The sequence below is a fragment of the Pollicipes pollicipes genome, unplaced genomic scaffold (assembly GCF_011947565.3).
Source record: "Pollicipes pollicipes isolate AB1234 unplaced genomic scaffold, Ppol_2.1 Scaffold_1600;HRSCAF=1878_pilon_pilon_pilon, whole genome shotgun sequence".
In the NCBI taxonomy this organism is placed as follows: domain Eukaryota; kingdom Metazoa; phylum Arthropoda; class Thecostraca; order Pollicipedomorpha; family Pollicipedidae; genus Pollicipes; species Pollicipes pollicipes.
In genome coordinates this window covers 12,558,577-12,579,858 of record NW_023595962.1, presented here as the reverse complement: position 1 = coordinate 12,579,858, position 21,282 = coordinate 12,558,577, and the positions used below count along the sequence as shown (strand labels likewise).

The window sequence follows — 21,282 nt, the reverse complement described above, 5'->3', positions numbered from 1 at the left end:
CGGAAGCCGGAGCCGGACCCGGAGCTGGAGCCGGAGTCAGAGCCGGAGCCGCAGCCGGCCGGCGCCACCGTCGCCATGTTCGGAGTACCTCTCTCGGTGGGTGGGCCCCCGCCGAACCGGGGACCCAGCCGCGGTACACAACCGTGCACACACCGTCGCCATGTTCGGAGTGCCTCTCTCGGTGGGTGGGCCGCCCCCCCCCCCCCCCGGACCGGGCCCCAGCCGTGGTACACAACCGTGCACACACCGTCGCCATGTTCGGAGTGCCTCTCTCGGTGGGTGGGTCCCCCGCCGAACCGGGGCCCAGCTGCGGTACACAACCGTGCACACACCGTCGCCATGTTCGGAGTGCCTCTCTCGGTGGGTGGGACCCCCCGGACCGTAGTCCAGCTGCGGTACACAACCGTGCACACACCGTCGCCATGTTCGGAGTGCCTCTCTCGGTGGGTGGGCCCCCGCCGGACCGGGGCCCAGCTGCGGTACACAACCATGCACACGCACCTCACACATCTTGTCAGAGCAGGAGTCTGGACATTTGTACATGCATTGTTCACGTGTCCCTTCCGTCCGTAGGCGTTCCATTACCGCGCTGAGTAGAATAACATCATGTGTACATTGCTGCACTGTTTACTGCGCACTTGCGTACCTCTGGAACCCAACATTGATTTGTTTAAAACAAAATAGAACATACCGGTGTAAGTGCTGGTGAGAACTCCCTGAGATCACGCGGCCTTGCCAGACGGATAAACTTATTCACCAACGTTGAAAGGACTATAATGCAACAAGACTGTCTATGTATCGCACATGACTGCCCCCATGCATGTGGGCACCGTCAATACGCCAGACAAGGCGGAAAATCTAAGGTTACTAAATGCCCGCAATCGTCAGATGGTAAACTTGAGCAGCAGTCCAGCCTGCGCCACATTTGTTCGGGTTGAAGCTCCTCAGCGTGTAACGCGCCGTTGCATTTCAAGACTTCACTGAAATGATGTTCCCTTCAAGGTAATGATGTCGGAGGCGTCTAAAAAGAAAAAGAGGCTGGGCGGCGCCGGCGCGAGGGACAGGCCGGGGTCGCCGGACCAGGGCCGGCTGGACCGGTCCTGGAGGACAGCCTGCGGGCTCGTGCCGCGACTACTGAGACAGGCGGACAGGGTCACCACAGGTCACACACAGCAGGTCAGTACATACAGCCCACACACAGCAGGTCAGTACACTGCAGCCTGCGAGCTCGTGCTGCGACTACTGAGACAGGCGGACAGGGTCACCACAAGTCACACACGGCAGGTCAGTACATACAGCACACACACAGCAGGTCAGTACATACAGCCCACGCACAGCAGGTCAGTTTATACAGCCCGCACACAGCAGGTCAGTATATACAGGTCACACACAGCAGGTCAGTACATACAGCCCGCACACAGCAGGTCAGTACACTACAGCAAGGGAACAGCAGGTCAGTCAAGTCATGAGCGCTCCGACTCGCCGCTCTGGGAGGTCAAATTCCGCAAACGCAGCAGGTCAATCCACCACGGTCGTAGCACAGCAAGTGAGTGTAGCACAACCATGGCATACGGAAGGTAAGTACGACGCGATCCCGAGGCTCCGGGCCAGCACATGACAGTTTCGATATGACAGGCCTTTATCTGACGGACACCAGCGCATATTTAAGTGCACTACGGCCCGGACACCGAAGGTCGGTATACGTCACGGTCTCGACGCGGCAGCCCAGCACATCGCTGTTCAGACATTACGTTAGGACCTGGACCGCAGGCTACAGGCCAACTACAGGCCAGAGACTCCTCTGCAGTGCGGATATGGATGGTTGGTACGCCACAATTCCGGCACAGGAGGTCAGTACACTGCAGCCCTTACGCAGCAGGTCAGTACACTGCAGCCCCGACACAGCAGGTCAGTACACTGCAGCCCTTACGCAGCAGGTCAGTACACTGCAGCCCCGACACAGCAGGTCAGTACACTGCAGCCCCGACACAGCAGGTCAGTACACTGCAGCCCCGACACAGCAGGCCAGTACACTGCAGTCCCGACACAGCAGACCAGCGTGCCGCGACCCCGACACGGAAGGTCAGTCATGACGGCCCGACACAGCGGGGGGTGGGGGGAGGCGAACTGAAGCAGAGGACAGGTGGCGCAGCTGGACAAGGGACGTACTTGACAAGCGTTTGGTGCGCCTGGCCGCAATGTGGGGCGTCGGGGTTCAGCTCGGATGGGTCCGTGACTGTGATCGCTGGCATGACCGCGCCATTCGCTGGCGCTCGGTAAAAGGCTAAGCGACGGCCGTCTAGGTTATCACGCCTTAGTTGTTATTGGGTTTTAGGTCTATGTTGGCGCCATTTGGCGTTGTCAAAACCCAAAGGTACTCTAATCTGCCCAAAAGTTATTGCGGTCCGGACTCAATTAAACGCAGTGGTGGTTTAGCCCATGACGACGACGTGCATGGCATTCCCCCTCCCCTCCCCCCAAAAACAGTTCTGACTCAGCAAATCAGAACACGACAGCCCTAAAATGGTGGGTCAGAACGTTATTTGAAATATAGGTCATTATATTACCATCCCGACACAGAAGGTTCAGATCCCACGGCCTACACGATAGGTCGGACGTGGCAAAGCCCGATGCGAACTGAGCCTGCTCTTAACTTTTTCAGTAAAAATTTCCTATGCAAAAGCGCCGAAAATAAATCATGTTAAATATGCAACTGAATTTGTACCTCGTGAAGACAACATCGCGTTGCCTTTCGAATTGTCCTCATTTCACGACGGGTACACCATACACACAGCTAATGAAACTATATAATTCGTGAGGACATTAACCTTATTTGTGTGTGGGGCCCTGGAAGACTTCAAGTTTTTTTGTGATTGCGATTTCGATACTTTGTTATACTTGCCCATGAAGCAATAGGGTGTCTGGGTATTTAATGTGAAGACATGTTTCCTGCGCATTTGTAAACGCCGTGCAATGTAATGTAGCCACTGGAGCTGAGGTCGCTTAACATGTTCTGCTTCGGCTACATCAGTTTGGCGTCTCAGTGCCGCTTGAGTTCAGTGCTGAACACGTTTTCCAGTGCCCGTCCGTGGAGATGGCGGAGCTCCAGGCAGCTGCCGCCAGCCTGGCTCGGCTGGAGATCGAAGCTGCCTCTTCACCAGCCTCCGTCTCCTCCCCGGAGACCGGCAGCGCGGCGACGCAGCCGACTCACGCAGGAAATACGGCTTTGTCTGCCTGGAGACGGAGCGTTGTCTCCCGTGGAGAGCGCTGATCCTCCCAGAGACGGGTCCACAGTCTGCGAGGGGGACCCCTGCATCTTCCGGAAACGGTTCTATGTCTCTCGGAGAAAAGTGTCAAGCGGAGGAGACGGTGGAGACGCAGGCCGGTCCGGAAGCCGTCGGGAGCCAGGAGAGCGACTGGTTATCGGAGACACTGGAGGAGGACTGGTTCCTCTGCACCGAGCGCGAGGAGCGGGAACGGGAGCAGGAGCAGGAGCGGCAGAGGCTGCTGCAGATGACGCCGGCCGCGGCCGAGTGATGTTCGCCATCAGCAGGCTGGCAGACAGTGCGGCACGGGATCGAGTGGACGGCAGAAAGCCTGCCGCGGCTGTCCGTACCGAAGAAGACGAGCCGCATGGGTAGTTGTGCGCTTGGACAAACATGCAGACACTTAGGCGGGATTATAAATGCATTAGCGATCATACCAAATGTGGCTCAATGTAGGGTCCGTAGTGGCAATGATGTCACCGCCAAAGGTTTCTCGAACCGTGTGTCGGTGACTGAATAAGTTTTTTAGGTCGTGCTGGAATTGTTAAATAAATGAGTCGTGATCGTACCTTTTGTCTCCCTCGTCCGCTGTGATACATCTTGAGGAAGCGCATGGCTAGACGAAACTAGAGGTACCGGACCCAAAGAGGCACGAGCAGATAAACGAATACTTTTCCACTATGGCTGTTCAAATTAGTCTTTCGTCGCAAAATTGCTAACAAAATGTAGCCGAAGCGGTCATATTAAAGCATATTCAAAATTTTGGAGCGATAAAAACTGCGTTCATTCAGGCTTCGCCTGTAGAACTCCACAACCTGGAGGAGCGGCGAGTTTTTGGACGTGTCCAGCACGGCCGGCGTGCCATTCAGCGTCGACAGGGTCCCGCTCACTCTGGTGCCTTTCTATCGTGACTATTTGATCAAGATGCAAAACTCACGCTCCGACCCAGCCCTCATCCCCTGCCGGGCTGCCGATCTTGCGCAGAGCCTGGATGGCAAACAAGTCGACAAGCTCTGAACTCTCCAAAGCGTCCAAGACCGCGACGCCTGCCAACTCAGAGCGCCTCAGGCTGAGGGACGTCGACGATCTCAGTAGGGGGAAACGGGTTTCGCGAGGGCCTCTGGGTTGTGGTGTGCCGGCTCCGGCGTCCTTAAACTTCGTGAAGGACGCTCGAAAAGTGGAATGAGAGGAAAGAGGAGCGAAACTGGGCGAACACCAACTTCCCGAAGCACCGCTACCCACGTGCGTACTGCGCGTGCGTGTTCCCGCTGGCACTGGAGACGAATGTGGTGCCCCACAGCCAAATCATTGGAAGGGAGGTAGCCCCACAGCACTTCATTCTTTCCTTCGCTAAAACCAGCGGTAAGTGCACCTACCATAATCACGCGATCACAACATATTTGCGACGCAGTTATTCCTTTACTTCGAGTGGCAAACGCCTCGTGCTTATTCAGCTGATGCTGCCGCATTCAGTTGTCAATGCGGAGGAGACGGGTGTCCTTCCACCGATTTGAGATGCATCGTAGTGCTGAGTTCTGGCCATGGCTACCAAACACAGCATGCAGTTGTCGTAGCGGGCCTTAATGAACTGTTCTCCAAATAAGGCTCAGTTCAAGCATTCCCCGATTGCAATCTACTGCCCGCAGCGGCTTCACGACACAAACTAGGTTTTAGCACACGTGCTTTTGGCTTCTTCTAAGTGATTACATCACCTTACTCGACACAGGCACAGAGTGCTTGCAAACAAGATCAAATACCATTCAGTTCAGATCTCCCACTGCGGCACGCCGCAGCAGTGACGCCTGGCGCGGGTCGTTAGGTGGCATCAGCTACACCCTGGGCGACGCCGCCGGCGGCCGCGGCTTCTTCGTCCACCCGCCTGCCGGCCGGCGGCCAGCTCCGACGCTGCAGGCCGTCGAGGACCGGCTGCAGGCCGCCGCCGACCGTCGGCAGCGACGCAGCGACCGACGGGCACGTGCCGGAGCCGCCGGGTCGTCGGGCGGCGCGCGCGGCGCCCGAGCTCCCATGAGAGCTGAGACTCCTCGGCGCTCGGGTCGCGCTGCACCGTTATGTGACCAAAAATATCCGCTCCATTTCTGTGTCGCAGTACAGACGGGAGCGAAACCATGCGCTAAGCGGGACTGGCAGCAACTGATCCGCTCAATCGTCCGCAATGGCCTTTCCTGGCACGAGTCACTTCGAGACTATTTTTAACCCAAACGGCGCATAATCTCGTTCGTTGATGGCGAAGCGTCGTTGACTGAATGCGGAGATCCCGGCGTCTGGAGGAGTCCAGTGCGTGGTGCTCCATAATGTGACAGCGACATGTTCCGACATGATCTGACGTAATTCGACACCGTATAATAGATGAGCCACTTCGGGCATCTGCAGGTGCAGCTAGCTCGGGAGATGTCCAGGAGGCGCCATCCCGTCGTCATGACAACGCCGCCGGCCGAGGAGGAGCCGCAACCAGTTCCAGAGGCGGCCACCAAGGGCTGTGGAGCTTGGAGATGGCCGAGTTCCCCTTGTGGGAGGTGAGGTCTTCGGTTCAAAGTTCTTTAACTGTATTCTAATAGCACGTGGCCAACTCGGGCCTTTGCCACCGCGCCTTTAGGGCAAACTCAACTGTTGGGGCTGTGTATATCCCGGGTGTTTGTGTTTGTTCCTGTCTTGAGTGATTGGGGGAGGGGGGGGGGGGGGGATGTGAGCTTTCCCCGACAATGAGGATGAGCCGGAGCAACCAGCACCATCTTTTCCTCCGTTTTGCATACACTGACGGTGTGCTTGACTGACGGAGCCGGCGCCGACAGGCTCCATTGCAGCCTGCTGAGGGGGGGGGGGGGGCTGTGGTCTGACAGAGTGTATACGGGGTTTGTGTGAGAGACGACTTACGTGATCGCAGCGTGTGGGGTGCCGAGCTGGCACACGATGCTACTTGCTGATGAAACATAGTCCAATCCCTTTAGCTTTCCAGCTGATGTCGGATGCAGGGCACATCCGTCTGCACAACATAGAGCGTCGTGGAAACACGGTCAATATGCTTGACATAGCGTGTAATAGAACAATTCACCTGCGGGGAGACGTCCCATCCGCGAGCAGGAACAGACTTGAAGTGGGCTTTTTTCATTTCAAATTATATCAAACATTTCGAGCAGCCATCCTGTAGTGTAAACGAGCGGGAGCTTCAGTGGTTCTCCCTTCGCTAAGACAAACAGCTGCAGAGTTGCACATTAAGTCCTCAGGCTTGGAAACGAGAGAAGAAAAATAAACTACAAGAGCAACCGAAACTCGCCTCCGCTACAGCAGCGCTGACGCACGTAGGAAAACAGCCACACGCTGGCCACAGCTATGCTTGTGTGGAAAGCGCTCTAACGACCGTCACTCTATTCAGGAGCAGGACCCAGCCGCCTCAGACGATGACGTGCCGAGCAAGCACAAGAGGACCAAGCGCAAAAGTGGGTATATTTCTGACGCACTTCGCTTGCGTTTTTTAAGGGGGGGGGGGTGCCGTGATCGCTAGAGCCCCGCGTCGGTGTTGGAAACGGCATATGTCTTTCATTGGGAAGGCAATAATAAAAAACTGTTGTTTGCTAAGCTGGACTGTACCGTAGGGAACTGAAGTGCATTACATAAGCAGCATCCCATGGTTAGGTTCGACACAGATGTTTCGTGACGTCCATATGTCTCCTCCATGTCTCATGACGGCTCGTCCATCCACCGATATGTCTGTTATATATATATAATATATATATATATATATATATATATATATATATATGTGTGTGTGTGTGTGTGTGTGTGTGTGTGTGTTGTGTGTGTGTGGTGTGTGTGTGTGTGTGTGTGTGTGTGTGTGTGTGTGTGTGTGTGTGTGTGTGTGTGTGTGTGTGTGTGTGTGTGTGTGTGTGTGTTCACCCAGCAGCATGTCTGTTCCCTTTCACCCAGCAACATGTCTGCAGACTTCCACCCGGCAATATGTCTGTTGGCTTTCACCCAGCAGCATGTCTGCAGAGTTCCATCCGACAATATGTTTTTTTTTCACCCAGCAACATGTCTGTTGGCTTTCACCCAGCCACATGTATGTTGCCGTTCCGCGGCAGGTTGCCGTGACACCATGCCCGCATGGCTTACCACTGATACGCCACTGGTGCAGCGACACTGTGTGGACCGCCGCCGTGTTTGTGGCGGACCACCAACATGTTAACTCACGCATGTCTCGACTTCAGAGCCGGAGAAGGCGCTGTGGCAGAAGCTTGGCGTCTTTTTTGCGGGCAAGAAGGCGGCGCGCTCCAATCTCCGGCTGGTGGACGATGCAGCATTGCAACACGTGAGATGCGTCGAGCACGCGCTGGCGATGACGTTGTGTCCGAGCTGAATGCTCATGCGGGAGCTGCTGTCTCCCGGTACCCCAGTTGTGGAGACAGCGATTAGGCTGTCTCGCTGCAGTTGGATGGCATTGCTCGCTCGAGGTAGCTTGCCAAATTTCGTTTCGTGGAAGGTAAACCCGAGCCTCACTCTGCGGTTGCAAAATACCGAGGCTTATCTCCTCTCAGGGGCTTTTCTTTCGGGTGCAGCCTTTCATTGCTTACCCCAGACGATGGATATCATATCACTGCAGCGGCGTGGCAGCTTTGTCCCAGTCGTCACAGCTGGAGTACAGAAATAACACATCACATACGTGTATGATGTTTGCTGGTAAGACTCAGCTTCTAGCAAACCCATGCACTGGTAATAGCTCTCAGCCCGGATGCTTTCCCGTATGCTTTGAAGGCCTTTATTTCCAGACGAGAAATTCCTGTGAGGGCTGCGTTACATCTTTTCTGCGACCGCGAACTGGGAGTACGGATATAATGTAGCAGTCCAGTCAATTGACTGAATAAACATACGAGTGAAGGCACAAGTTTTTTGCCCGCTCCCCCTCCCTCCCTCTCACTCTCTCTCTCTCTCTCTCTCTCTCTCTCTCTCTCTCTCTCTCTCTCTCTCTCTCTCTCTCTCTCTCTCTCTCTCTCTCTCTCTCTCTCTCTCTCTCTCTCTCTCTCTCTCTCTCTCTCTCTCTCTCTCTCTCTCTCCCTCTCTCTCTCTCTCTCTCTCTCTCTCTCTCTCTCTCCTCTCTCTCTCTCTCTCTCTTCTCTCTCTCTCTCTCTCTCTCTCTCTCTCTCTCTCTCTCTCTCTCTCTCTCTCTTCTATCCTCTCTCTCTCTCTCTCTCTCTCTCTCTCTCTCCTCTCTCTCTTTTTACCTATCTCTCCGCACTTCTATTGTTGGCCTTCTGGTGGAATATGGCGGCTCTGGATTTTGAGCACTACGTGTCACGTGACTTTTTCTGAGCAATCTTCCTCGATGCGTAGCCGATTGTAAGACCCTGGGCAAGTCTAGAGTCGAGCCGGCCGACAGTATCACCTCCTCCTTCCCCCTCCTGGCAGGACGAGCCTAAGTATGTGGAGCACGCGAAGAGACCGGAGACCGTCAGTCTGCCAGACCGGAGCTCGCCGCAGCAGCCCGACAGTCGAACACGTTCGCCCGGAGCCAGACCGAAGGCCAGAGACCGAGTCCGGCAGCGCAGGAAACACAGCGCACTTTCAGAAATGTAGAACATCATGACAGCCGTTGGGAATCAACTGGAAACTTCTCGCTGGCAGAAGCAGGCTTTTATTGCGAGGAAATGATCGAACTGCTTGTGATTTTACGTCTCCAGCTAGTAACATCAGGAAGTTTGATGCAAACATGCTCGATCATTCACTTCACTGCAGCTTCTCGCAGGCGTGCGATTCCACATCAGCAAACACATAGCAGGCGCATTTTATCGAGAAATATATGAAGTGCATGTTATGTTTGGATAAACCAGAAATACAGAATGAATAGTTTTCCGTTGCGTCATGGAAAAATGCTAGTCACTACGATGCACCACCATCCACCAAGCGGAGTTACTGACTTTTGTCTATCCCGCAGTTTGCTCCGTAGCTTAATTGCTACACATCCGCGCTGAGTAGGACGCTTCCTAGGGTTGTCGATTTGAATTTTTGTGAGTGTTTTGTCGCCCCGCTATGTAAAGGTTTGTCCCTAAAGCTGGTTTCCCTTCCCCATGCCCTTATACTGCTCCTGGAGTATTACGTGAATACAGGCAAGGGTGGACTGTCACAAAGTTGCCTTCTTAGCCTTTTTAGCCATAACTACTTCACTGCAGAAATGAATACCGTATGATAAATAATGAAAAAAAAACAACAATTGAAAAATGCCGCTCGCCAAAATGGAGTGGGCCAGATTAGTCCATTTGATGCATGATGACAAAAGAATATTGAAAATTGCTCTTAACCGAAATAGTGGGCTACATCCACTGAAACACTCACACTGGGGGGGGGGGGGTTAGAACACCGGCTCCATAGCTTGGCCCCAAATATTTTACTCAAATCACCGCCCCTGGCCCCTCCTTTGATAACAGCCTAGCTAAGCTTCCAACTTGTTGCGTGAAGCCAGTTAGAGACAGTGTGCAACATCTGGGGCGAAGTTCAAAAGCACACTCTGATGAAGCCTCAAGGCCAGTGGTGTCTTATGATATTATCGATTGCCACTCTTGTTACCAATAAAGTATAATAAGCTACTAAATTGTTATCGTTGTCGTATCCATTGATTTAGCCTTTGTGTTCTTATCCGCCCCCCCCCCCCCCCCCCTCTCAATATAATGTAGCAAGCATTGCAATGTAACAGGACCGCCATGTGGAAAAACCATCGATCCATACTCGAGACCCAGCCCCGAGTATTCGGAGGGAATCGATCAAAAAACACTGACTGGTAGAAGGCAATGATTTATTTAACCCTGGCTTATCCATTCGCTGCGCCGAAACATGTGGCCTTCAGTGACGGTCGATGTACTGTTCAAGTTTTGTCAGATAAATTTGGAAAACGTGGAGATATAGAGAAATCTGGCGCCGGCAGTAGGGGCCCGAACCAACGACATTTCATAGATCATGAGACTGAACGCAGTGAGAGCCCACTTAATGCGGGTTTTCTGTTTGCGCAGAACCTCTTGGGAAAAGTAAGACGTTTTGAGACTATAACGCATCGTTCAGGCTCAGCAGTTAGATTGGACCTACAATCTGGAGAAATCGGCAGCACACTACGTGACCTGGCGACAATAGTCCCCGCGCGCCATCTCCTCCCATCGGCTGATCCCATTGTTCCACGAGAGGCATCCCTGCCTCTAGCCTGACCGCCGGCGCCGTCTGCCGACAATGGTCCGACGCGACGGCCGCCTGCGTCGGGACAGGAAGCTCCGCCCACCGGCTGTGACGTCATGCTCGCTGGGGATAAAGCCGCGGCCGCTGCTGGGCAGGGTGCTGGATGTCGCTGGAGGGCACCACGGGAGCTGACGGGGAGGTGAGTGCAGGTCAGTTATATCGCAACTCAGCGCGACCGCATCCCTCCCCGCATAAATGACTGTTTTGCTGATGGGGAAGCTATCAGGGAAGTTCGGTTTAGTTAATGCTGACAGGAATTTCACGAGCCATTGCCATTGACAGTATGCGATGTCTCCGTTTTAACGCCGTTTGTGTAGGTGGGCGTCTCGCTGGCCGCATTACGTGCTGAGTTAACTCTCGCCGGCGCTACGTAAGCTGTTAAGTGTATTTGCGAAGAAAAGACGGTAGTTATAGCCTTATTCCTCGGAGAAAAACCAGGAGAACGGATAAAGGCATGTTGCCGAATATCAACCTACCTATGTCTCCATCCTCCTGGTTTTGCTCCGAGGAATAAGGCTATTATTACTGTCTGTTCTATGTGAATAATGTTCCTGGTGAATGCACCGGACGACTTACATCCGCGCGAAGATTATTCAAATAGATAAGGCAGAAGTAATTACCCCATTCCTCAGCGAAAAAACAGGAAAATGGATATGTAGATGTGTTGATTTTTCGGCAACATACACTCATCGAAATATGCCTTTTAATGTAACACGATTTTGTGCTTTCCACTTCTGCTATTGTTTCAATAAAGGCACGTTGCCGAAACATCAACCCATATTCTTTGAGCTGAATATCTCCATTTTCCTGATGTTTTTCTCTTGGGAATGAGGCTATTACTAGTGCCTTAGCTCGCCGTGCTGGTAACAGACGGGTGTGTAATGCTTATGCTGGGATGTCTACGGAACCATAATGCTGTCACACACATGCTGCATTGCGACAAGGCGCCGGAAGCCTTCAGAGGATACACCTTTGTGGGATGCGCTATGATCCTGATCGTGTTATGCATTAGCTGGGACGCCCGGCGATGCCCGGGCGAAATGGAGAAAGGTGTGCTCCAAGGAAAGGATTTGATACAGCTGGATTTGGTTTCATGGCCGAAACTGCCTCCAAAGAAAGCATTCTGGAGCAATGCAGTCAATAAAATCTAAAAAATACAGCGCCACCAGACGGTTAATTTACAGAAAACGAACGTCATCAGCATCAATATCAGTATATTGGAAATCATCCACGTAGTGGCTGTTACGGTTTCAGATCAAGGTCATGTTTTAAATATCATACAGGTGGAGTAAAAGGCACACTCAAAAATTATTCGATAAAATGATACGAGTAATAGTGCCATAAATGATACCATCAAAGAGTTAAAATAGACCTACCTATGCCATACGGGCCTGATCAGACCAGTGGCTAGCGGGCGGTGGTCAAAATCACATCACGTATGGAGGTCTTAAACAACTCAGTGCTGTGGCATGTGACTGTGGGTGACTGGTAACTAGTCTATTCGTCACACAGTAGCTTATGTTACGCAGCGGGTAAATGAACAGGCGTTTTTTTCACCCATCGCTCAGTTTATGTATGTGAAATCTTTTTGTTAAATATTTTAGCTTTCACGCTATATGTCTCTCCGGAACTGGCAGATATGCACTTGGTTAGCACGCCACTTCCGGTATTTTCGCTGCTCTGATAGGTTTCACATGTCGCGGGTTCGATCATCCCCAATGCTAACCCTATTGTTTCTACCGTCTTGACTAACCCGATAAGGCAGGCTTGTTCGTGCCGCACCACGCACGGTGGTCCGATCTATACCACGCGCGGTGGTCCATCTGCACCACGCACGGTGGTCCATCTATACCACGCATGGTGGTCCAATCTGCACCACGTATGGTGATCCGATCTGGACCACGCATGGTGATCGGATTTGCACCTCGCACGGCGGTCCATCTACACCACGCATGGCGGTCCAATCTGCACCATGCATGGTGGTCCAATCTGCACCACCCATGGTGGTCCGATCTGCACCACGCATGGTGGTCCAATCTGCACCACGCACGGTGGTCGGATCTGCACCGATGTGTGGCATAAACCTTCCTCCCGTCCTTGCTGACTCAGAGTATATGAGATTTCGGGGGTCAATCTCCGACGGGCCTTGAGTTATTAGAGGCCAAACGTTCCAACAGTTTCCCCACAGTTTTCCGTACTTTATTTTCTGCATTCAGCGTTTAGAGCGTTAAGTTTTTTTTACCGTTTTCGACTCGACTGTCAACGTTTCTATCTCAGAATTTACCTAACTTTCAATTTCGGTATTTCGGTTTCTGAACATGAATGTCACAATAAAGTTTACAAGTAGGCAGTGGTCAAAAAAGTTATCCCCTATTAATGTCATGCGTATACACGAATAAAATGTATTTTTCTCTTCATGTGCCTTAAGTTATATATGTATCTAGATGGATATATCAGTCTAATGTGTTTTTCTCTTTATGTACTTTACGTTATATCTGTATACCAGCCTTTCACCAGGACAACGCCGGCAGGTACTTGGCCTGCGCCGCGTCCTGTGACGTCACGCGCCCATCGAGCGGCATCAGGGCTCGGCGGGATGGTCACCTTCGCAGACGGATGCTGCCTTCCGGTTCTGCTGCTCTTCCTGAGCCGGCTGTCGGCAGTCTCGTCATTAGCAGGTGATCACTGATCGAGCGGCGCGGGCGGCCCGACCAAACCTCCCGACGTACGTGTGTGTGTGTGTGTGTGTGTGTGTGTGTGTGTGTGTGTGTGTGTGTGTGTGTGTGTGTGTGTGTGTGTGTGTGTGTGTGTGTGTGTGTGTGTGTGTGTGTGTGTGTATGTGCGCGCGCGCGCGCGTGTGTGTGCGTGCGTGTGCGTGTGCATGTGTGTGCGTGTGCGTGTGCATGTGTGTGTGTGTGTGTGTGTGTGCGTGCACATGGCAACGAGGTCGAACGGCCGACCTGAACCGCCAGACGTGTGTGAACCGCATTTTGACGACCTTTGAAATGCGGCCTATCGCGGGGTTTACACTGCTGCCATTTAAATGAGCCGTCCACTTGTCACACATCAGCTCATATACGCAGCACCCAACGATCCGCTGTAGGTAGTTGTAGGAGAGGGGCTGGACTCGTAATCCAGTCACACGGGTCGTATTCTAACTAGTCCACTTAACTACTTTATTTTAGTCTAGGGGCGAGTGACCTGGCCGGCCCATCCAGCTGGGATCGGTCAGCTGGCAACCGACCAAAGAGGGCTGGTGTGGCGTCATGGTCCTGAACCCGATCGTAATCTTATCATATCGTAGCACTTTGATTGCATGAATTATGACTCTTCGCGGTGCTTCCTAGCTGAAGGAGATCGTAGACAAACTGCCGGACAAGCTTAAAGAGAACAACTGGGCTGTTGCGTCCAGGGTTCGCTCAACAGGGTCTATACTAATAAACACCTCGTCTCCCTTATACTATATGACGTATTGCCAGATAATGTAACTATGAATATACCAGATCAATACACTATAATCCAATATACTAGACTGTAATTCTATGCGTGCATCAGCGCGCCTGTAGTTGTGAACAGCCAGCCGAATAAATAAGGTAGCGTTGCGTCAGTGGTGAAAACAAGAAGGGCGGAAGGACCGGGGGCGTAGTTGAGTTGGGGCCTGACCAATGAGAAATGACGAAACCTACCCGAAAAACTTTAACACACGGTTTACGCTACGGATTTACGCCACTCTTTTGTCATAGTGGGAGGGGGGGGGGGCTTGAGTCCAGCCTGGGAAGATGGAGACCTCCAAAAGCTGAATAGGAAACTACTTCCTGAGAAAGAATTTTATCGTATCACGGCTGGATACTTTAAGAGATATGTGTCTCAGCAATAATCGCTTAAGCGTAGCTTTGCACCATAAGATCTTGTTCACCAAATAGGCAAAAATGCACTGAACCATTGTGAGCAGTGGTTCATAGCTCTGCACCATTAAGGTTAACTTATTTAAGTTATGAACCCTCAAACTTACCCGTGTCAGTTAATCTTCTGAAAATGCTCGAGCCTGTAATTCCTCAGCCGTTGCTCTGATCCATCTGAAAATGGCACAGCTGAGATTGGAGTATAAGATAACTCAATGCTAATATTTGGAGCGCAATCAGAAATGAGGAGTGTTTTCCCCTTTTTGCCCGTTTTTTATTTAAAAAACGGGCAAAATTTTAGCCTCTTCACGTGCCCATTTGCCGTGGAATGGACCAGGGCTCCTCCGTGGCTAACATGCATCTGGATGCACCATGTAGAGAGGAGGTGGTGTATCATCGGAACCTGTGGCTCAGCGCGGGCCGTCCATAGCGTATATGGATGACGTCTAACCTTGCAGTTATGCCTGATATTTATATTCCATGGAGAACTGATCAAGCCTGCGCTTTAATGCTCTGCCTACGAGAGTTTCTCGCCTTTGCCCTACGAGGGGAGGGACTCGGATCCCCCTTCGCCGCCCACATGCCTAGAAAAAAGTAAGCTTGCGCGGCAGGGGGAATAACATTGGAAGCGTTTTCCAGAGAAAGGTAGGTGAAAAGCAGTGAATATGACCTTTGACGGGCTCAATTAGGTTCTACGGGCACTCAATAGCCGACTCCTTTTACCCCAACAGGCAATGCGAAAAACGGTGTCGTGAATAGTCCTTGACAAGCTCTATCGCATAGGCACTAATGAGCGGTAACAGATGCAATATATCATATGTCATGCCAGGCCAAAAGGGATGAACTCTGTTGTTGTTGTTGCACTGAGGCGTGCGGCTATAGCAAGACTTAAACAACCTGCATCATGGCCAGAACTGAGATTAAAGGGCCTTTTAAAGCTGTCATACCGGTACTATAAGGTTTCAGTTACAGACTTAACACGCGCTCAGGTGGAGGAGCCAAATTGACCGGCGAAGGTTTTTTCAGAATGGTTTCCGAACGGCGCGGCGCAGCCGCGCCAAGTTCTGCATACCGTAGACAATTGACTAGCGGATCGTTTGACATCAAAATTTAGGTGTATCTCGTAAGGTTGCTGACCTATGGCAGGTCAAAGTCAGACCATGGTTTCAGCAAAGGCGATTTCTAAGGAATCGTCTAATCTGATAAATAATTGAGTGTTCAACGAAGCCATACATCTCTTAAATGCTTCCTTAGGCACTACAAATATTGAATGAGCAAATAACGTTGACACAAGGTCAGGTATGAAGGTCAGACGAGTCACAGCCAACCTGATTTATTTCTCTAGATCTTGCTGTACGGGGTAGTTTGTGGTGCTCATTTCTAATTTATTGACAGCGGGAACGGCATTATACATTTTTCATTGACTTTTTAGAGGTTAGAAAGGGTCATTGACCTAAGATGACCCGAATCGCCATTTTGTTTTATAAACATACTGCCTAACGTAATTTTGTCGCTTACTCAAATGCAAAACTCAGAGCAGTCTTGTATGATGTTAGTCACCATGACCTTCAAAAGGTCAAAAAAGGTCACTGAAGTCAAATGGGCTTTTGACCTTTTGCTTAGAAACAGTTTCCTATGTTCTGGGGGCACTTTGGTGACCAATCTAGAATTTGACCTTGCTTGACCTTATTTGACCTGAGGGTCGTAGCCTGAGAAGTTCAAACTAAGACCTAAGTGAGTTCACGTACAGGTAAAGATACCCTGCAAATTTGGTGTCTCTAGCTCTCTTTATTCTTGAGATCTCAAGGGAGTCAAATTGACCTCCACCCGAGCGAAGGGTATCTAGCCGGCCACCCGGGCGCGTGTTAACGGGGTCTTAATCTGGTCGAAAAAGACGAATTCGATCTATGTTGACTTTGAATGATCTGACCTTATGAAGACCGCCAGACTGGCGGCAATGCACTTCAGAGTGGGGAGATGATTGAAAGAACAGCCAAGACAAGGTCTTCAGGATGGACTAGACGGAATGGACGGGATGGGTGGACTTTGACAAAAAATGCGCTATTTGTCATATCTGACTAAGATATAACGACACGCCATCGGCGTTGAGAAAGAGGTCATGGATCATGACCGGTCAACATAGGAAATTTTAAATTTTTGAACATATATCAAAATGATGCAACTTGGGCATCGAAAATTTAGCACCATGCTCAAGATCGTTTGGAAATTATTCCGAAAAAAACTCAAAGAAAGGAGGAATGTTGCCCAATCCTCTCTATAGGAGAAGGACTCACTTCTTGGGGCCTTTTTGTCTGGATCTGGTTAAAAGCTTCCATGATGATTTGTTGTGCGTTTCTTAATCTGGTACAAATTTTAGCTCTATCAAGCAGAGCGACCTCATATTCGTTATCGGCTGTATGGTTTTATGCATCAGACGTCGGCGAAAATGACTCGTTGGTCCCGTCAACTTTCATAGAAATAATCGGCTGAAATTCACCGTGGCTAGTACGTAATTCACAAATGCTAGACGTTATCCAGTACCAAAAGTAAGCCACACAACGTGCGTTGATCTGTCAAAATACCATGAGTCTGAAGGAAACATCGAACATCCAGGCCTCACAATTGTGCACGTGGAGTTGCCACCGCCCTTTATCGCGTAAGGTATGGTAAATTATCCACTTCACCAATGCGTGCCCTGATCGCCATCCCATGCTTGTGCTGGACCAGTGCATCTGGCTGGCGTTTGCCATCGGAGGTGGAGCCATTGCCCAAATATCCAACACGGCCCGCCCGATGTACACCACTGATCGTGAAAAACATCATTCTCTTCTGATAGATGAGTAAGTCATCTACTATTCCAAGAAGTTCACAAGTGCATCCAGTTCCTCGTCCTTTGAAATCGGTTCCCGTTTCCAAACGCACTCGGCGTCTACATCACGACTGCTTGCTGATCTTTCGTCTTTGACATTTATTTTAACCATTCTGAAATGCGAAAAGCTCATTCTCGAAGTGACATGACAAATTTTGAAGCCTTTCAACTTTTTCATCAGGTTTTGCTCACTTTTGGACGCTACTCAGGTGATCACATATGCAACTAGACAAAAGCAGGTTACCTTAATACTGACTGTTTACGGACATAATGCAATGATATAGTCATAAGCGTCCTCCTGTTGGCCCCCAGACGTCGTACAATTTCTACAAATTCATAGAATTCTGAAGCAAAGGAGAGAGATACTTAAACAAAACCCCGTTTCGCTTTTGCGATTTATCAAGGTCTTAGAAAACTACCATAAGCGGCACTTCCACCACACCACTGCCTGTAAGTTTGATGCTCATGTCGATAAGAAATGCGTTGCTGTTCGCTGACCGCCGTAACACAGCTGTGTCGACGTTTCAGCGGACGTCGCTCCACACCATCCAGATGCGTCCCGTGCGGGCCTGTCTATCCGAGGCGTCCTTCCGCGCCGACACGGAGATACGAGGTCCACGAAGACACCGACCTACCGCGAAGCCATCACCCCCGCCCCGGAGCTCGATCAACTGGTGACACTTCCCGAAGCGGAGATCGACATTGAGAACTCAGCCCGCGCAATCTCCGCTGGCAACGAGGACTCGTCAGGCGTCCTTCACTCGGAGCCCGCCAATGAAACAGAATACCCCTCAGCGGACCTGCTCCGTAACCTTGCACGAGCTTGGCGAGGTGGCCGCGTCACGCGGTCTGCGACCGTCTCAGCATCGTCGGGTCGGCCGAAGGCCAAGAAAAGCAGGTATCGTTCGTTTGCCGCCCACAGCTCACCGCTGTGGAGCGACGCTGCGGCGGCAACACCGCGGGGGCTGCCGGAGCTGCCGCAGCAACCCAGCGCGCTGGTGCGGCAGCTGCACGCGCTGCCCCGGTGGCCGGACGCGCTGCTGCGCCGCGTGAGCGCGCTGCCGCAACGAGAGACGCGCGCCTCGCTACCCACCTGTGCGCGCCCCCAGCGCCGCCTCGCCGCGCCGGAAGTGGGCGCCTTTCGGTCGGCTGCGGACGGCGCGGTGGAGAGGCGGGGCATGTTCCGCTCTCAGGCGGCCGCGGGCTCGCCGTTCCTGGCCGACCTCGACCGCATGTCCGCCTGGCTCGGGCTCTCGCGCCGGCCTCTGCGGATGCCGGAGGGCCGGCTGGCAGGCAGGCTGACGCCGTTCAAGAAGACCTCCGGCTCCGCGGTCGGTGCGTTCGTCGTCGACGGCGGCGACACGACCCCGCTCACACCTGACCAGGTCATCCCCTCTGGGCGACAGCTGTACCAGACCGCCGACCACCCTCACGGAACGCTTGGTCAGTCCGCGGAACCAGACCTGACCTTCGAAGGAGACGTGCAGCCGCTCGACGCAGTCAGTCATCCCTTCCCAGCACTTCATGAGCCCTACGATGCGGTTGACCGAGAGGCCAAGGCGGAGAAGCGGCGCGTGTACCTGGGGCCGGAGGCGGCCGGCGGCTGGCTGGCGTTCCTCCTGCGCCACTGGGACGGCGACGTCAGGCAGGAGCGCTCTCGGCAGCTGCTGCACCCTGCTGGCGACCGGCCGGACTGGCGACAGGCGGCGCACGAGTCGCCGGCCCCGGCGCTTAGCTAGGGTCAGCTGACAAGGGAGGTCGGGGTCATGGTGAGTACGGGTCGGCTGGTCCCACGCTGATCATGGTCAGGGCACCGGGTTGGGTCCTACGCTGAGACTATATCACGAGAGATCTGGTGACAGCCGTTGGTAGACTGCTCCGTGCGTTTAAGAAGGATATGCCCCAGCCAACAAGTTTCCGAATTTGGATTGCGTTTTGTGCAAGTGTAGTAAAGATGATCGACACAGGGGATCTTTAATTAAATATCTGTTTGAAGCCCTTGGCCTTGATGTTTTTCCGTCCCTCCAAACCTTTGTAGCGCATTGTGCAATGGAATATTTTCGACATGGGTTTTTCGTATACCTAGGATTCATGTCTGAATGAATGCATACACAACCTATAAATATACGGATTTTAGTATTGCCATTTTGTCGCGTTGTGCTTATCAGCACTCTCCTTGTTGTTAACGGGAGCGACAGTCCAGTGAGGTCTACTACAACAATTTAAAGATTTACGACCCGCTGTCATACTTTTTTATCATAAATATCTGCAACCACTGACACCAGCTTCAGGTGTTTACTAAAAAGAGATCTGTCGCTCCATAAATGTTGCACTGTGTAAATTTGTACAGATTTGTTGAACATTTGGACCGGAGCTGATTTTTCTGCAGCTTTGCAATTGAACAAAATGTATCCTTCTCTTTCGATGAATGTGGGGAGCAAAACATTTTCAGATCGCTTGCAAATCCATTTGTAGCATGCCGTTTGCTGATATGTACTGACCACTCCTTGCGCGCGGGCAGACCTCCGAAGTTGATGTACATGTGGCTGAGCTCTTCTTTGTATGTGCATAGTCGCACGTGCCACTGTGCTTGCGTACGTTTAGGCTTGTTCATTAAACGCAGCGGGACAAATCGACGCGATACAGGGATGCGCACGAAATGTTTGGAGCAGCAGTTCGTAACATTCCAAGCAAGGAAAGGTTGCCACCTTTGGAGGCTTTCAAAGGGAATAAGGTAGGACATATGCCCGTAAACTCATCACTGATGGCATTGTTGCTCGTACCATCGTCCCCGACTAGTGTGCTAGTGCCTGCATTACGCAGCGTAGACGCACACCAACACACTACACGAGCACGGTAGCCGAGGCAATTGTGTCATACGTAATTTTAACTCCTGGTCTTAATCGCTCCGTAATACTATGGTCATCACTGTTGTGCACATGCACTAGACTAACTTGCATTGGGTATTCGTGAACCCCTCCAAGAATGTAGTCGCATGCGTGCATCACACAGCCTCCTGATTGATAGAGAGCGAAGCTAGAGCAGTGAGCGATAGATGGAGCTGGAGCCGTCACTCAGCAGGGTAAAATACAAAACCTTCACTCTGTCAACGATCAAGTTCTGCAGTCACGGAGTTGCCCTCTGAATAGCTAAAATGAAGACAAAAAAATGTATTTTCACCGGTACCAGTTAAGAGGGGTTGCAGTGGTTCATAAAAGTCGTATGTTTCATTGCTTTAAATGCTTGTTAAATTCCCACGTCGTTCATGGGTGTAATCCGTTCGAAGAAATGTAGTGATCGCGCTTAAAAGACTCAAGTGCCATTTACTCCCAACACAATCACGCCTAGCATCGGGAAAGCCGTGCTTTTACATGCAAAGGCACGAATAATGCATCAAATTAAAGCCAGATTACCTCCCTGGAATTCTGGGACACAATTATCGTATACACATAAGTAAAAGACTTCAACACGTGAGACGTGACGTACAGCGAGCCTCGGCAGCGAAGTCGGTTTCTTGCCGCACCTGGAGCTGTACGGAAGCTGGCGCTGAAGCTGAAGCTAACGTCGCCCTTCTCTGCAGTGATGGCAAGCCTGCCGCGATGAAGAGGGGCAGCTGCGGCTTCCACCAGCGCGCCCACCTGCCGCTGGCACAGAGCAAGACGAACAGCATCTCGCCCAGCCTGCCTCACAACGGCCCAGCCGTCGTGACGTCACGGGGGGTGACGTCACAAGTGGCACGTGAGTGCCGCGCAGAACAGAGCCGGGAGTGGTTTGAAATAAACCGCATGTGTGTACGCGTTTTCTTCGGACTTGGTCAGAGCAGCACGGAGAAAACACTGCTGGTGCTACTGTGCGTCATGGGGTCACATGTCACCATGTCATCCGACATGGTGCATGACACTTGCTCATGACACCTGTCACCTGGTGACACGCTCATCATGGCACCTGACATTCGCCGATATTAGATTATAGACATAAGCAATTTCCCTCATTTCATTGGTGGGCCATAGCTTGA

General features: G+C 51.9%; 2 protein-coding genes and 1 long non-coding RNA gene across 3 annotated transcripts; all 3 read left to right on the top strand.

Annotated features, from left to right (window-relative positions):
* The first annotated feature begins 10 nt into the window (after positions 1-10).
* LOC119091831 (uncharacterized) lies at positions 11-3,815 on the top strand. The gene is made up of 3 exons (XR_005093443.1): positions 11-96; positions 1,003-1,176; positions 3,080-3,815. It is a non-coding gene; the product is annotated as an uncharacterized LOC119091831 (long non-coding RNA).
* Positions 3,816-5,662: 1,847 nt separating this feature from the next.
* On the top strand, positions 5,663-9,128 carry LOC119091757 (uncharacterized). Its single transcript, XM_037214628.1, has 4 exons — positions 5,663-5,800; positions 6,658-6,721; positions 7,490-7,590; positions 8,685-9,128. Exons 1-4 carry the CDS (start codon positions 5,777-5,779, stop codon positions 8,850-8,852), a joined length of 357 nt encoding a protein of 118 aa, XP_037070523.1. The 5' UTR covers positions 5,663-5,776; the 3' UTR covers positions 8,853-9,128.
* Positions 9,129-18,445: 9,317 nt separating this feature from the next.
* LOC119103937 (uncharacterized) lies at positions 18,446-21,061 on the top strand. The gene is made up of 2 exons (XM_037227676.1): positions 18,446-19,036; positions 20,848-21,061. Exon 1 carries the CDS (start codon positions 18,446-18,448, stop codon positions 19,004-19,006), a length of 561 nt encoding a protein of 186 aa, XP_037083571.1. The 3' UTR covers positions 19,007-19,036; positions 20,848-21,061.
* Positions 21,062-21,282: the final 221 nt, after the last annotated feature.

Bases quoted from the DNA above. Each gene is read 5' to 3' on its own strand.
- LOC119091757 (XM_037214628.1), top strand. From the start codon at position 5,777: ATGGCCGAGTTCCCCTTGTGGGAG. The intron at 6,722-7,489 runs GTGGGTATATTT...TCTCGACTTCAG, and splicing joins CAAGAGGACCAAGCGCAAAA to AGCCGGAGAAGGCGCTGTGG. The intron at 7,591-8,684 runs GTGAGATGCGTC...CCCTCCTGGCAG, and splicing joins ACGATGCAGCATTGCAACAC to GACGAGCCTAAGTATGTGGA.
- LOC119103937 (XM_037227676.1), top strand. From the start codon at position 18,446: ATGTTCCGCTCTCAGGCGGCCGCGGGCTCGCCGTTCCTGGCCGACCTC.